Source organism: Choloepus didactylus, chromosome 6 (genome assembly GCF_015220235.1).
Source record: "Choloepus didactylus isolate mChoDid1 chromosome 6, mChoDid1.pri, whole genome shotgun sequence".
In the NCBI taxonomy this organism is placed as follows: Eukaryota; Metazoa; Chordata; class Mammalia; order Pilosa; family Megalonychidae; genus Choloepus; species Choloepus didactylus.
Window position 1 is genome coordinate 86,766,800 of NC_051312.1, and position 16,606 is coordinate 86,783,405.

Here is a 16,606-nt window from a genome sequence, read left to right on the forward strand (position 1 = left end):
CACTGCCAGCGATGCATCAGCCGGACAAGGTCTGCTAAATCCACAGGGAACGTGCATTTGGTGAAACCAGGAGGCTGCATTCTGAAATGAGTGAGTGAGTCGGCTGAAAGTCCCGTGGCCACACTGCAGTGTGGGGAAACGGTAGGCTGGCATTTGGAGACGGACTAGTTCTTTTAAAAAAAAAAAGCTGGAGGGGCAAGATGGCGGCATAGAGAGGAGTGGAAGCTAAGTAGTCCCCTAGAACAACTACAAAAAACCAGAAACAACTAGTAAATAATCCAGAATAACTGCGGGGGGACAAACGAGACCATCCACTCATCATACACCAACCTGAATTGGGAGGAATGCCCGAGAACACAGCATAAAAACTCTCAGTGGAGAAAGCCCCAGTCATTTTCAGTTTCCAGGGCTGTGAAGCGGAGAAGGGTGGAGACAGCACAAGCAGAGAGTGAGACCACTGAAATGCTAATGACCTCCACCTGGGGGCTCTGTCTTCTCTAGGAGGAAAGGGATGGGGCCCTTTCCATTCAGAACCAGACCCCAGAGCCTGGGGGAACATGGCCATACCTCCTCACACCAGTCAAGAATTATAGGCTAACAGGCGTCACCTGCTGGGCAGAAAAGCACAGTGACCCGAGGCATCAAAGGGTGGAGCAATTTTCTAAGACACACCCGCAGGGAAACCAGATACTGAATATTTCTTCCCTCTGGGACCTGAGCCTGTTCTGGTCTGGAAAAACCTGATTTGGATAACCAAGGAAACCATGCCTAGACAACAGAAAATTACAACCTACACTAAGAAAAACAAAGTTATGGCCCAGTCAAAGGAACAAACGTACACTTCAACTGAGATACAGGAATTTAAACAACTAATGCTAAATCAATTCAAAAAGTTTAGAGAAGATATTGCAAAAGAGATAGAGGCTCTAAAGGAAGCACTGGGCATGTATAAGGCAGAAATCAAAAGTTCAAAAAAACAACTAGTAGAATCTATGGAAATGAAAGGCACAATACAAGAGATGAAAGACACAATGGAAACATACAACAGCAGATCCCAAGAGGCAGAAGAAAACACCCAGGAACTGGAGAACAAAACACCTGAAAGCCTACAGGCAAAGGAGCAGATGGAGAAAAGAATGAAAAAATATGAGCAACATCTCCGGGAACTCAAGGATGAAACAAAGTACAATAATGTACGTATCATTGGTGTCCCAGAAGGAGAAGAGAAGGGAAAAGGGGCAGAAGCAATAATAGAGGAAATAATTAATGAAAATTTCCCATCTCTTGTGAAAGACATAAAATTACAGATCCAAGAAGCGCAGCGTACTCCAAACAGAAGAGATATGAATAGGTGTACACCAAGACACTTAATAATCAGATTATCAAATGCCAAAGACAAAGAGAGAATCCTGAAAGCAGCAAGAGAAAAGCGATCCATTACATACAAAGGAAGCTTAATAAGACTATGTGCGGATCTCTCAGCAGAAACCATGGAGGCAAGAAGGAAGTGGTGTGATATATTTAAGATACTGAAACAGAAAAACCGCCAACCAAGAATCCTGTATCCAGCAAAGCTGTCCTTCAAATATGAGGGAGAGCTCAATATATTTTCTGACAAACAGACAATGAGAGACTTTGTGAACAAGACACCAGCCCTACAGGAAATACTAAAGGGAGCACTACAGGGTGATACAAGACAGGAGTGCGTGGTTTGGAACACAATTTGGGGAGACGGTAGCACAACAATGTAAGTACACTGAACAAAGGTAACTATGAATACGGTTGAGAGAGGAAGGTGGGGAGCATGTGAGACACCACAAGAAAGGAGGAAAGATAAAGACTGGGACTGTGGAACTTGGTGAAATCTAGAGTATTCAACAATTGTGATAAAATGTACAAATTGTTCTTTTACGAGGGAGAACAAGCAAATGTCAACCTTGCAAGGTGTTAAAAATGGGGAGGCATTGGGGGAGGGATGCAATCAGCATAAACTAGAGACTATCACTAAAAGAATCATTGTATTATGCTTCCTTTAATGTAACAAAGGTGATATACCAAGGTGAATGCAGATAAGAGGGGGGGATAGGGGAGGCATGTTAGACACTTGACATTGGTGGTATTGTCTAATTCTTTATTCTACTTTGATTTAAGGTTATTTTTTCTTTTGCTGCTTCCTAGCTGTCTTTTTTTTCCTCTTTCTTTTGCCTCTCTACCTTCTTTGACTCTCCCTCCTGCCTTGTGGAAGAAATGTAGATGCTCTTATATAGATAATGGTGAAGGTGGTGAACACATAAATGTATGACCATGCAGAAAACCATCGATTATTTACTTGGGATGGAATGTATGGTGAGTGAACAAAACCATATTAAAAAAAAATGGGTTGATGACAAAACCTCGAGGGCAATATACTGAGTGAAATAAGCCAGACACATTAGGACAATTATTGTAGGGTCTCACTGATAGGAACTAATTATAATATGTAAACTCATAGACATGAAATATAAGGTACCAAGATATAGGACGAGGCTTAAGAATGGCGAGTGGTTGCTTAGTATGAGCAGAATGTTCAATTAGGATGAACTTAAATGTTTGGAAATGAACAGGGGTGTCGGTAGCAAGATGTGAGAATAACCAACAGCGCCGAATGGTGTGTGAATGAGGTGGAAAGGGGAAGCTCAGAGTCATATATGTCACCAGAAGGAAAGTTGGAGGTCAAAAGATGGGAATGTATAAAACTGAATCCTATGGTGGGCAATGTCCATGATCAACTGTACAAATACTAGAAATCACTTCCATGAACCAGAACAAATGTATAACAATACAATTAGAAGTTAATAATAGAGGGACATATAGGGAAGAACTATATACCTATTACAAACTATATACTACAGTTAGTATTTCAACATTTTTTCATAAACAGTAACAAATGTACTATATCAATACTAGGAGTCAGCAATTGAGGGGGGTTGGTTAGGGATAGGGGAGGATTAGAGTTTCCTTTTCTTTTCTTTTTTTTTTTTTTTCCATCTTTCACTTTATTTCTTGTCTGGAGTAATGAAAAGTTTCTAGAAATTGAACAAAAATTAAGTGTGATGGATGCACAGCTGTATTAGAGGGTACCCAGGGGCAAGTGATTGTACACTTTGGATCTTTGGATAATTGTATGGTATCTGAACAATCTCAATAAAAATGAAAAAAAAAAAAAAAAGAAAGTGAATGGGGATAGTGAGAAAATGGATTTTTCAAGCAGAGAGAACATGTGCAAAGACCCTGGAGTAGAAGGAGCTAGCCACACTGAGGACCTGAAGAGAGCCACTCACTGAAGTGCAGAGAAAGAGTGGGGAGAGATATGGGGTGACACTAAACAGATAGGCAGACAATAGGCAATAGGTAGAAACAACTAAATGTCCACCAACCGACGAATGGATTAATAAAGTGTAATATGTAAATACACAGTTGAATATTTTTCAGCCATAAAAAGGAATGAGGTACTGATAACACGTTATAAAATGGGTGAACCCTGAAAACATTATGCTAAGTGAAAGAAGCCAAACCTAAAAGACACACACTGTATGATTCCATTTATTTAAAATGTCCAGAGTAGGAAAATCCATAAAGACAGAAAGTAGATTAGTGGTTGACAGGGGCTGGGGATGGCGGGGTGGCAGCGTGAGGAGGATGAAGAAGAGTGACTGCTAATGGGTAAAAGGTTTCCTTTCTGTAATGAAAATGTTCTGGAATTAGACAGTGGTGATGGATGACAACTTTGAGAATACACTAAAAACCACTAAATGTTGAATTTTATGGTATGTGAATTGTATCGCAATTTAAAATCAACAAAGAGGTAGACAGAGAACAGAGCATATAAGATCTTTTAAGTTACCTTGAGATTTTGCAATTTTATACTAAGAGTAATGAAAAGCCACTGAAGGTTTTAAATAGGGCACCATGTAGGTGCCCCAACATGACTTTTTCAACAATTGAAAAGACTTATAGATATCTAACCCAATACTTTGTTGTTCATCACACTGATAGACTGTCTTTTGATTTGAGGTTCTTTATAGTTCTGCTTCCTAGAAAATATATTCAGGTGGACCCGAAGCTTTTGTTCAGTTACTTCTCTCCAGAGGGTCATCTGTCAGATGTTCTATCTTACCTATTGTTATGTCTTGAAGTATCACTGAAAGATAATCTATGAGGATCAACCAGAGCCTAGATTGTAACAGGTAGGATTGGAATAACTGTGGCACAGGTATCCAGTGGGGAGTTGTGAATGGAGCCCTTCTTATCAAATAATATTTATCTCCAACTACACTAATAGATGATGAATTCAAATTTACTAAATGGGCATTTATGTTAATTTCCAAAATGTTATCTTTCCCACAAGGTAGTTTAGGTGTTAGTAGTTACAAGACAGTAGATTCTTTGAGTATAGTAATTTATCCAGGCAGCTTCAGCCCTTTTCTCTTAGTAGAGGAGAATTACTTTTAAAAATTAGTCTTAAAATAGCACAAGAAAAAAAATTAAAGACCAATATATCTTATGAATATAAATGCAAAAATCCTCATCAAAATACTGGCAAACTGGGATGGAGAACATCTTCTTGACCAAAAGGGGGACATGAAAGGAAATGAAATAAGCTACAGTGGCAGAAAGATTCCAAAAGGAGCCGAGAGGTCACTCTGGTGGGCACTCTTATGCACAATATAGACAACCCTTTTTAGGTTCTAGTGAATTGGAGTAGCTAGCAGTAAATACCTGAAACTATCAAACTACAACCCAGAACCCATGAATCTTGAAGATGATTGTATAAAAATGTAGCTTATGTGGGGTGACAACGTGATTGGGAAAGCCACATGGACCACACTCCCCTTTGTCTAGTTTATGGATGGATGAGTAGAAAAATGGGGGAAGAAAAAAACAAACAAAGGCACCCAGTGTTCGTTTTTACTTTAATTGCTCTTTTTCACTTTAATTATTATTCTTGTTACGTTTGTGTGTGTGGTAATGAAGGTGTCAGGGATTGATTTTGGTGATGAATGCACAACTATGTAATGGTACTGTGAACAATGGAATACACACTTCGTTTTGTATTACTGCATGGTATGTGAATATATCTCAATAAAATGAATTTAAAAAAAAACACTGGCAAACCAAATCTAATGGTTTATAAAAAGAATTATACACCATGACAAAGTGAGATTTATTCCAGGAATGCAAGATTTGTTCAACACAAGAAAAACTGATCAATATAGTACAACACATTAATAGAGTGAAGGAAAACACACACACACGGTCATCTCAATTGATGCAGAAAAGGCATTTGACAAAATCCAACATTCCTTCTTGATAAATACACTTAGAAAACCAGGAATAGAAGGAAACTTCCTCAACATGATAAAGGGCATCTAAAAAAAATCCCACCGCAAACATTATACTCAATGGTGAAAGACCAAAAGCTTTCCCTTTGAGATCAGATATAAAAAATAATCAAATATTTGGGCCCCTCAGAAGAAAGGAAAGGACGAGATTCAGTCCAAAGCAGAGGTCTTCAGCAACAAAGGGGAACCTTGTAGCAGGTTTAAAAGGCTTTCTTCTTCTCTACCCTGATTCCTTTATTTCTATATAGATTCTTAGTGAAAGTCAAAGTACATATGGATGGTATAAATAGGGAAAGACCATGAACAAGTTTGGTTACACAAGAAACTGTAATCCAATCTATCTGCATTTCAGAGTAACGTCCAAAGCAGAGACATCGTTGTATAGCTACTAAACATCTTCTCCTTTTGTCCCACACGTACCTCAAAATCATCTAGCATTTTTACCCATCAATTAAGGATAAAATTATGAAAGTTTTAAATTCTAAGTTTTTAACAAAAAATTGTCACATAGTTATTATCAGACATGGTTGATGGCCAATATTTTGATTAATAAAGTATTCAGGTTACTTAAGAGATATAAAAATACAACACACTATTTAGAAAATAAGCATACAACCTAACAACAAAAAATCAGTCTTTGTCTGATGATTCAGAAGGTACTTGAAGATTCTGACTAGCTTTAGTACTTTATTAATATTAATGACCCAAGTCTCAGGAAATAGATGAAAAGTAGTCCCCCAGTCTGAGCCACTATCAATATCAATAACCACTATACAGTAAACATCTGCCACCACTAGGGAATAATACAATCCATTACCAGGGTTTGGCTTAAAACATTTTCTTACATTAAAAATTAATTCGGAATTACCAGAAACAGAGGTCAACCAAATAACATCAAGTATATTCCAATGAAATGCCCAATGACCTGGCTGCTATTCTACAGACTCGATCCCATATCCCCAACATCCAATTCATGAGATATATTTTTTTAATGAAACAAAATTAGCAAGATATTAAGGCTGTATTACCTTCATAATGTTAACTAAATCTGTTTGATAGTAGCGATCCTGATGTGCATTTGCAGCTGCTAATGTAAGAAGATAATCATTCCTGGCATGAGTAGCTTTAGAATTACACTCAGATCGTCGGGCTTTTAACTAAAATAAATTAAAAAAAAAAAAAAAAAAAAAGAAAAAAAGAAAGGAAAGAAATCAGTACAAATTGATAGTGCGCTGCAAAACATTTAAGGATACCACTCTTAACTAGCAATTAATGGCTCCCTACCAAAAATAAAGGGAACCGGCTGGGGAAAAACATTTACATGCTTACACAAATTACTCAGCACTCTTGAAGATTAAACAGTGAATAGAATTGTAACAGGTGGTAAAAGTGTTTCCAAATATTTTTTATTTACACTTAACAATCAACCAAAGCTTTCTAGAGATCTTCAAAATGTTTTACTCATTTTAATCAGATGGTAAAATAAAGGTTTCCAAATTAATAAGTACCTTATCTTCAAAGATGCGGTTAAATCTAATCGAGTTAGAAAATAGTTTTTAAAAAATCAGCATTCTTAATGTGACAGTGGAACTGCATTCTAAATGGGAGCCTGGCAGTCAAAGCCAGGTCATCAGGCTTACTTATCTGGCATTCTATAGCTTGAGGATCCCACAAGAAAAACTCACTTGCATCTGGCCTAGAACATCTGTAAGTCTGCATGAAATAGATTTTGTGTCGCTTTCTAAAGCCTGTGGACTATCTCTAGCACTAAAAGTTAAAAACAACAGGCTACCAAACCAAGATTAAGAGATAAATACACAAAGTGTAAACTATGTGTGATAGTTAATAGTACTATTTTAATAATATTTCAATTATAACAAAGGTAACCATTGTTAAAAAAAATTACAATTATAAAAAAGTGTTATCATCAACTGTAACAAATGTTCCATACCAATGCAAGGTGTTGATGATATAGTGGTGTATGGGATTCCTGTATTTGATGCATGATGGTTCTGTAAACCCACAACTTTGCTAATAATTTTTTTTTTTTAATAAGAGATAAAGACAACAGTCTCTCCCTAAAGCAGTCTTGAGAAGAAAGTAATGTCCAGTCAGAGTGCTGACGCCTAGGTGAAAGACCCATGTACTGGGAAGGAAAGTTCCTCACTGAATTAATGACTTTGAAATGTTTCACCCTCAAAAGAACCAAAGTCTTATTTTATAATCTAAGAGATTACTCAATTGTGAAGTGCAGTTTTCAAAAACTCACCTTTACACTTGCTTTCTGTAAACTGATTCTTGATTGAAAAAGACTAAGTTTAGATCTAAAATAAAAGTAGAAAAGTATGTTTAATAAAATTATCAAATTACATAATAAAGTAATAAATAATAATTTAGTAATAAATATACTTACTAATTTTTTTAAAAAGTGACTATTTTTAAGATACTATTGTAAAAGAGAATTTAAAATGGCAAAATAAGAGCAATGTTTATTTCCCTTTTATCACATAAAGAATGTAATAATTTTATGGTGAAGCAGGAAATACACAATTTGACAAAAATCTTCAATACATACTGGCATATCCTAATAAACAAGAGTCAACAAATCATAGGTTATTCCTAGTGTCACTCAATTTTACACACTTTACTTCCTGCAAGGAATCTAGGGACCCCCAACGTATGGAGGCAAAGGTCAGCAGGCTTTCAGGGACCTGTGTGACGGGTTGTAACAATAGCAGGAATGCAATCTACAGTATGATATTGACCAGGCTCTACAAAGTCCTTAATTCCATTATTTCCCCCATTAAAGGTTCCTCTTGCTTCAGCCCTTGCCTGTGTGCCCCCTCCACTCTTCAGGGTATTCTAAACATAGAGAAAATCTTTGACTCTCTATCCTATGATTTTGTTTTCTCTATTTAGTCTTCTCCCATTCTGATACCCTTATCTCCCTTGACCCCTTTCGATTTGGAGAGGGAACCATAATTTAACAATCAGTTGTCAGAATATGTTGGTTTTATTCTAACACCGAGAGATGATGAGAAAGAGAAAGTCAACAACCAAATGCTAAGGAAGAGCTAACACTCCCACAACAGTGATTTCTGAGGTGGCAATGTTTGTCTTGACTGCAGTGTCATGGTGATTGCCATGGGAGAATTCAATACAAGTGCTGGCCAGCTATGCCATAACATGAAGTATTATGACTACTTGAGAATGGAAGACTTGAATAGCCAGTATCTGATAAGCAAATGTGAGGAGGATAGCAAAAGAAGCTTCTCAAATTTCTTTCGAGAGATAAAACATTCAGGGATGTACACATATGCATCTCAACTATTTCCTCACTGTTAAAAAAAAACTGGGTCTAAGAAATTCCTATTATTTTCTATGCTATCATATTCATATTTCATGGATATTTTATTTTTGATTAATCAGATTCCCATTCATTTTGATTTAAAAAAGCAAAGGACACAAACTTAAGATTTGAGAGAACCTGTTCAGGTTAAGAAAGATTGTGTTTGGGGTATACTCAATTTTCTTTTTCCTACAGTCACTATTCAATTAGGCTGACTTGCACCTGGATTTTCCAATGTAACGTTCTAACTTTTGGCTTCTGCTTCACTTGCTACTCCACATATACTTCCTGCTAAGGTCCTTGTCCTCAAAGATTACAATCTAGAAAAAATGTTATATATACAAATAATGAACTATCCTACGGTTTCCTCTTCCCCGTTTTACCCTTCAAATGTTAATGTTCCTTAGATTTCTAAACACTCACCTCATTCTGTATATGATTTCATCCCTATAACTATCATCTGATAGGCAAATGATCCCTGAATTCACAGAGATGTTGAGGCCCAAATTCTCACATTTAAGAGTCAGATCTTCAACTCCCTACCAAATGTCCCCGGGCTCTTCAGAATCTACATATCCAAAATGGAACTCATTCCTTCAAACTGTATCCCTCTTCCTTCTATAGTTTCTCAAATTCATAAATCTTACCATCTATCAAAACTTTATGTAATCCAGTTTTCATTTCTCCTTCCTGATCTTCTTTTTCATCTCTACTTAGTAAAAATCATACCCATTCTTTAAGACTCTTTTCAAATGTCACTTCTTCAGTAAAGGGTTCCCTTATTTGGCAAAATTAATCTATTTCTATGCTTTCATAACAGTATTTTCACTCTACTGCTATAAATAATCAGTTACCAGTTGACTGACTTTAATCACTTAATTTCTTTGAGTCTACAGTGAATAAACATATCATAAAGTTAATTTTAAACACAGTTGTCTTTAATTCTAGGCTTTAAAATCCTCGAGGGCACAAAGCTTATTTTACTCATTTCTGTACCCACAGTGCTCAACATAATCACACAATAAACATTTAGTGTATGAATGAAGATAAAGCGGCATTTCTTACTCTAAAGTTGAATTAATTTTCAGAAAAGTTACACATTAAACCAAAATATATAATTTGGTTTGCCCCCTTTGAATTTAGGTCATATTAGAAGGGAGTTCCTAGGGTTAGAATCAGCAGCTGAGAATTAAACCCAGTCAAACATACACTTCTCAGGAAAAGCCTCCACTGTCCCTGTTTTCACCTGTGTAGGGCACTTAGTTAAATTAGGTATTTTTATCTGCTCTACAAATCTGTCAACGCTGCTTCAGAATTTCTGAAAGGTTTAAAAAACAAGTTCCTAAAAACCACCTTGACAATACATTCCTATCAGAAATCTCCTAAACCAAAAAATTCAGGTCTTATTGGGAAGACAAGTTCATTCACTCTATGGAAGAACAGGATATATTTGTATGATCACAAAAATAAAACAATAAAGACAGTAAACTAAATTAAGGAATTATTAAATATATTTTGTACACTGAGTATTTTATGAGTATTCATTTACCATCCCTTCCTACTAACTAAACTTTCCAGAAGTACCTGAGTTTTCACAAGATGCTTATGAAGTTTCTTATAGGTAAAAACATATCAGAAAAGTCACTCCTCTCCTTGCCAATGAGTTTGTACAAGTGCTCAAAACCTTCCTGATTTTATGATTAGGAGTTCAGACACCTAAATTTTGCATCAGTAAGTTCACTGAATTGATTCTCAACTCTCCTTCTCACAGACCCCTTCAGAGTCCAGTTTTATGATGTAGGTTTACTTTCCTTATCATCTTTTTATCTTTCCTCAAGTTCTCACGGAAAAAAATCTCTGTTGTTTGCTTTATATCTCTATTACCAATTGCCAGGTCCATCTTTTCCTAATTATTCTCAAAATGAAGATCTTGTAATTCACATGTATTAAACAGTTGTTAAAACATTCATTAAAAATTACATATTTCTGAATTTCATGTGGGAGAAAAAAGTGCACCTAGGGCAGGGTTTCTATACTGACTCCAGCGCTCTTCACCTGATGTTTATGTACACCATCCTTTAATAGCATCTTAAGGATCACAGGGTTTTCCAACTACAACTGATTTAAAATCTAGTGTGAGAAAAATGAGTCTCAAACTCTTTTATTTAGATACCATAGCAACTTTTGCTAAGATTTCAACTCTGAAAATATAATGCTCATTTATCTTCTTTCCTTTTCAAAATTCAACTTCACGCAAAAACCTGACAAATCAAATATTCTCATTTTGCTATATTAATTTAGATAAAAACCAGTCAATATTTTTATAAGTATTCATTTACCATCCCTTCCTACTAACTAGGTCAAATGAAACCAACACAACCTAAAAGTAAGTCTACACCCAGTATTATAGGAGAGCAAAGTATTAGTAAAGATAACATTTATTTGCATAATCAGTTTTTCAAAAATGCTAAAAACACATACTTGGCCTCGATGTCAGCTTTCTCCCGTACTGCATGAGCCATCTGTTCAGTCTCAAAGTACTTCTTTTTGCCTTTAGCTAAATCTTTCACTGTCTCTTGTAATTCAGTTTGGATCTTTGTCAACTGGTCCACACACTGTAAAAAACAAAGTGCAATTACTTTGATTTTAGTTTTTAGGTTTATAGAAAACGGATCTGTCCAAAGGACTATGCACTTTGCTTTCAGGAAGGAAACCCAGGAGAAGAATCAGCACTGTTGGTCTCCTTCAAGTTGCAAATTAAAATCCAGTGAACAACTGGTAGTCCCATTTTAAGTGCTGTATTGAATAGTGTCACAGTTTCCCTAACAACTCTGCTTTGAGAAATAACCCCTGGGTGCTGCTGATGACTTATATTAAGGTAAGGCATAAGAGCAACTATGAAAATGCTTTTACTGTTGGAGAGATCATGAAAATAAAGGCAAAAGAATAAAACAATTCTGTATTTCTTCATAATCTTAATCAAATCTCTATATGTTTGGGGAACTGATGATGCAAGAAGTACTGAATTCTTCTGGGAAAGGAGGAGTGAAATTTGAGAAGTGTGACTTGAAAAGCTCAAGACTAATGAGAGAAGAAGGAAACCTGGGTACAAGATAACAATTATTACTCAAAACTATCCCCAGTCCTACTCCTTGGAGGCACATAGAACATTCTAGGAGAAGGGATATTCATAAGAACTCAAAGAACTATTTAATCACTAAACTCAACACATTGGGGCCAAAGTAACACTGCTTTGGGACCTCTCTGAGTGTCCAAAGGGGAGTCATTTTCCCCCTGTTTGAGACAAACCACAGGGAAGTTTCACTAGCCTGAGGCCACCTCAGGGCAACCACCAGTAAAAACCTGCTGTGCCTGGAATAGCACTGTCAAGTGTTTTTGGGGAAGGACAAAAGCTCAGCAGAGCAGGTGAGAGACACTGGTGAGAGACTACTGTGCAGGGCTGAAAAGTATGGAGTACAGCAAGGATATGGCAGGAATAAACTTAAACTTACATTATATGACATACAGGCAAGAGCCTCCCAGAAATTGTTATATGTTAAGGAAGGGACCACTTCATAAGGAATGACAGCTCTGGAAAGTCCAGTATGGGCATGTAAAAGCAAAATAACCACTCACACATTTATTGAGGACTTACTAATCAGCCTATTAATAGTTTTGTTGTTGTTGTTGTTTTAAACAAAAACAGCAAACAAACAAAAAAAAACCTTTCCCCAATGTATGAAAACTGGACCACTGCTTAACTTTCTAGCTCTGTATTCTAAGAGTCCTGATGAAGACACAATACCAGCTGTATTATTAGGCAATATTGCTTATGAATCCTGACTGATAAATTACATTGGGATTGGGAGAAACTATAAATGAACTACAAATATTTGACAGAGAAACTATGGCTTTGGGCTTCCATGAGGGTGGTGATTCCTGTATCTGCGCATGTCCCTCGCAGACACCCTGGAAGTTCTGTCTATGGAGTTGTAATAAAAGATCTCAGTCTCCTTTAGGGTAGGAGGCTGCCCTGCACATGTGAATCTCATTATCTTGTTTCAGACTTGTTACCTGGAGGGCCAAAGGGAGTAACTTCGGGATAGCTATGTGGACTGAGGCATACACTGCTGAGAGGACTAATTCCACTAATGTTGGATACTGCCCTGCTGGCAATCCGTATTCCCTCTCCTATGTCCTTCTAAGCAAACCTCATGCCAGGTGTAGCCTATGATAAGTTACACCTAAAAAGATTCCCTGTGGCTACTGCATAGGCACCATGTATAGCACTTACAGATATTATCATGTTCAGTCCTCAAAGCAACTCTGTGTAAAAGGTATTGATAGTAGTCGTCCCATTTTAACATGAGGAAACAGACTCAAAGAGATTAATAATTCACCCAAAGTCATAGGTAGGAAGTGATGATACCATTTATCATGTAACCCATTATACCGTGTACCACAGTTTTGTGATGAACACATTTTTAAGGTCTCACACAGAGATCTTTTATCTTAAAATAGTAAGTTTTTAAAATTGAGCTATAATTCACATACTATAAAATTTGCCTTTTTAAAGTGAATAATTAATTCAGTGACTTTTAGTATATTCAAAGGGTTGTACAATCACCATGATCTAATTCTAGAACATTTTCATCACCCCAAAAAGAAACCCAGTACCCATTAGCAGTCACTCCCCATTCTCCTTTTACCCCCAGCCTCCGGCAACCACTAATCGATATTCTGTCTCAATGGATTTGCCTACTCTGGACATTTCATACAAATGGAATCACACAATATGTGATCTTATATATCTGACTTCTTTCACTTAACATAATGCTTTCAAGGTTCATCTATGTTGTAGCACGTATTAGTACTTCATTATTTTTATGGCTGAATACTATTTCATCTTACAGCTAGGCTAAAATTGTTTTCTTTTTAACTTTTTTTTTCATACAGTTGATTTAAAAAAGAAGGGAAAGTTAAAAAAAAAAAAAAAAAAAGAAAAACAAGGAAAAAAAAAAGATGTAGTGCCCCCTTGAGGAGCCTGTGGAGAATGCAGGGGTATTGGCCTACCCCACCTCAATGGTTGCTAACTTGACCACAGACATAGGGGACTGGTGGTTTGATGGGTTGAGCCCTCTACCATAAGTTTTACCCTTGGGAAGACGGTTGCTGCAAAGGAGAGGCTAGGCCTCCCTATGGTTGTGCCTAAGAGCCTCCTCCCGAATGCCTCTTTGTTGCTCAGATGTGGCCCTCTCTCTCTGGCTAAGCCAACTTGAAAGGTGAAATCACTGCCCTCCCCCCTATGTGGGATCAGACACCCAGGGGAGTGAATCTCCCTGGCAACGTGGAATATGACTCCCGGAGAGGAATGTAGACCCGGCATCGTGGGACGGAGAACATCTTCTTGACCAAAAGGGGGATGTCAAAGGAAATGAAATAAGCTTCAGTGGCAGAGAGATTCCAAAAGGAGCCGAGAGGTCACTCTGGTGGGCACTCTTACGCACACTTTAGACAACCCTTTTTAGGTTCCAAAGAATTGGGGTAGCTGGTGGTGGATACCTGAAACTATCAAACTACAACCCAGAACCCATGAATCTCGAAGACAGTTGTATAAAAATGTAGCTTATGAGGGGTGACAATGGGATTGGGAAAGCCATAAGGACCACACTCCACTTTGTCTAGTTTATGGATGGATCAGTAGAAAAATAGGGGAAGGAAACAAACAGACAAAGGTACCCAGTGTTCTTTTTTACTTCAATTGCTCTTTTTCACTCTAATTATTATTCTTGTTATTTTTGTGTGTGTGCTAATGAAGGTGTCAGGGATTGATTTAGGTGATGAATGTACAACTATGTAATGGTACTGTAAACAATCGAAAGTACGATTTGTTTTGTATGACTGCGTGGTATGTGAATATATCTCAATAAAATGAAGATAAAAAAAAAAACAAAAACTCCTTCTTTCCCTCTTAAATTTTAGTACTGCTTATCGTATACAAAGCTTTTGTTTAATAAATGATATGATGACAACCTGACACTCCGATAGAGAAGTGTTAAGTATCTCAAAAATGCCATGGTTGCAGGTGCAAAGAGCCAAGGGAGTGCTCCCTGGCTACAATGAGATATTAAGAACCAAAAACTGGAATATGGTCTGAAAAATACAACTGTTTTTAATAGGAAAACAGGATAGGGTATTTAAAAGTGGAGTCAGTTATAAGGTATCGATATCCAAAGTGCTCTTCCCAAATAATGGAACTTGGCCTCAAGGGAACTAATCAGTATGGTTTTGGCTAAAGGGGAGCCCAAGAGTGCTGTGGTAATATACATCTACTGAAAGTGTCTGCTAATTCGAATAGTTTGGGAGTAAAGAACACACAGTGGTCAAGGGTTTCCCTAGGGATTGCAAACTATCTGGATAGGGTTTTGGTAGATCCACACAAAGTGAAAGACATTTGTAAGTGTGTATGAGACTACATGAAACACAGACACAGTCATCTGCTTATCATATTCCTAACCACCGAAGAACAAGATATTTTTCTCTCCTTAGTCCTGGACGAAATAGCGTAAGGAGATTATTTCACTTTCATCTATAAAGGACTATTAATTAACTAAATTACTTTCTACATGTATCACCATACCAGATGCATGTTGCACATCTTTGAAAAGATTTCTCAAACACTTCATCAGAAAAATATAGCTGAGTCTATTGCTACTTGCTTTTTCCTTTTTTATAAGTTTCTAAGATATCGTGTGTCAAACAGTATTAGAAATTTCCCACATATACAAATAAATCTTTGTGATCCTTTCTTAACAATAAATCCACAACCAAAGTAAACTGTTTTAAGTCACAATAATTTGGGTTCTTCTTCAAAGGAAAGTGCTCTTCCACATTGAAAAATACCAAAAATATTTATTAAACAAAAAAAGTCACCAAACTTAATTTGCAAAGAAAAATATTACTAGGGATTCCCTTTCCAACTTTTAAAATAAACTTTTGCTGTAAGAATTCATTTTGGGGGGGGGAAGGCAAAGTTATGTACTTAAAAAAGGAGCTAAAAGATACCTACGTGAAGAAAAGTCTTGGTATAATTTATGCCTACTTCTTTCCTAAGAGTTAACAGTACTGAGTAGAAACAGAAAGGAATGTATAAGTTCACATTAAGTCTAAGGGATCATATAAAATGACAAACTTTGATATTATAACTCAGGATTCTAGTGAAGAAATTAAAAGTATGTCCCCTGAGTATGACATGGGCACTAGGGTAGATAGAACTGCTCATAACATGAAGACATGAATAATAATAGAAGTAACCTGGGCCAATACATCTAAGTCCTACAAACTATTAGGTTCTTTGAGCCAGTAAGCATGCTCCTGAAAATTTATCATAAGAAAATAATTTAAAAGAAAAAGTTAACTTTTAGTGCAGTCTTAGTGGTAATGTCCAAAATGTATTAACTCAAATGCCCAACAATAGGGATATGGTTAAATAAAGCATAATAAATGGGAAATTTGTCCAGCAGTAAAAAAAATAATAAAATGAAGACTGAACAATTAAATAGGAAATGGAGAGAATTAGGAAATGGAGAGAATAGGGATACTCTAAAACATTATCTGTATGTTGACTACAACTATTATTAAAGCTAAGAAGAAAAAAGTTGTAAGGAAATTAAGTAGTCTACTAAGGTAAAGGAGTTGTGTGTATTTTAATTAAATTATTAATTTTAATTAAATTAATATTTTAATTAAATATTAAACTTCAGGTGTTTTTAAAAGACTGTATAGGATTTATAATTAGGAAGTAGTATATTCAAGTCCCTGCTCTGTTATTTACTACCTAAGTCTCTAACATTTTAGCATCAGTTTCAACTTCAGT

The 16,606-nt window shown here is 36.4% G+C and overlaps 1 protein-coding gene across 1 annotated transcript in view; it reads right to left on the reverse strand.

Annotated features, from left to right (window-relative positions):
* Window positions 1–16,606, reverse strand: part of FCHSD2 (FCH and double SH3 domains 2) — a 442,594-nt gene that overhangs the window by 194,949 nt on the left and 231,039 nt on the right. The window contains exons 6-8 of the mRNA XM_037840535.1: window positions 11,212–11,345; window positions 7,651–7,705; window positions 6,410–6,538 (exon numbers count right to left, since the gene is read on the reverse strand). Coding sequence (XP_037696463.1) covers window positions 6,410–6,538; window positions 7,651–7,705; window positions 11,212–11,345 — 318 coding nt within the window. The remainder of the gene's footprint in view (window positions 1–6,409; window positions 6,539–7,650; window positions 7,706–11,211; window positions 11,346–16,606) is intronic.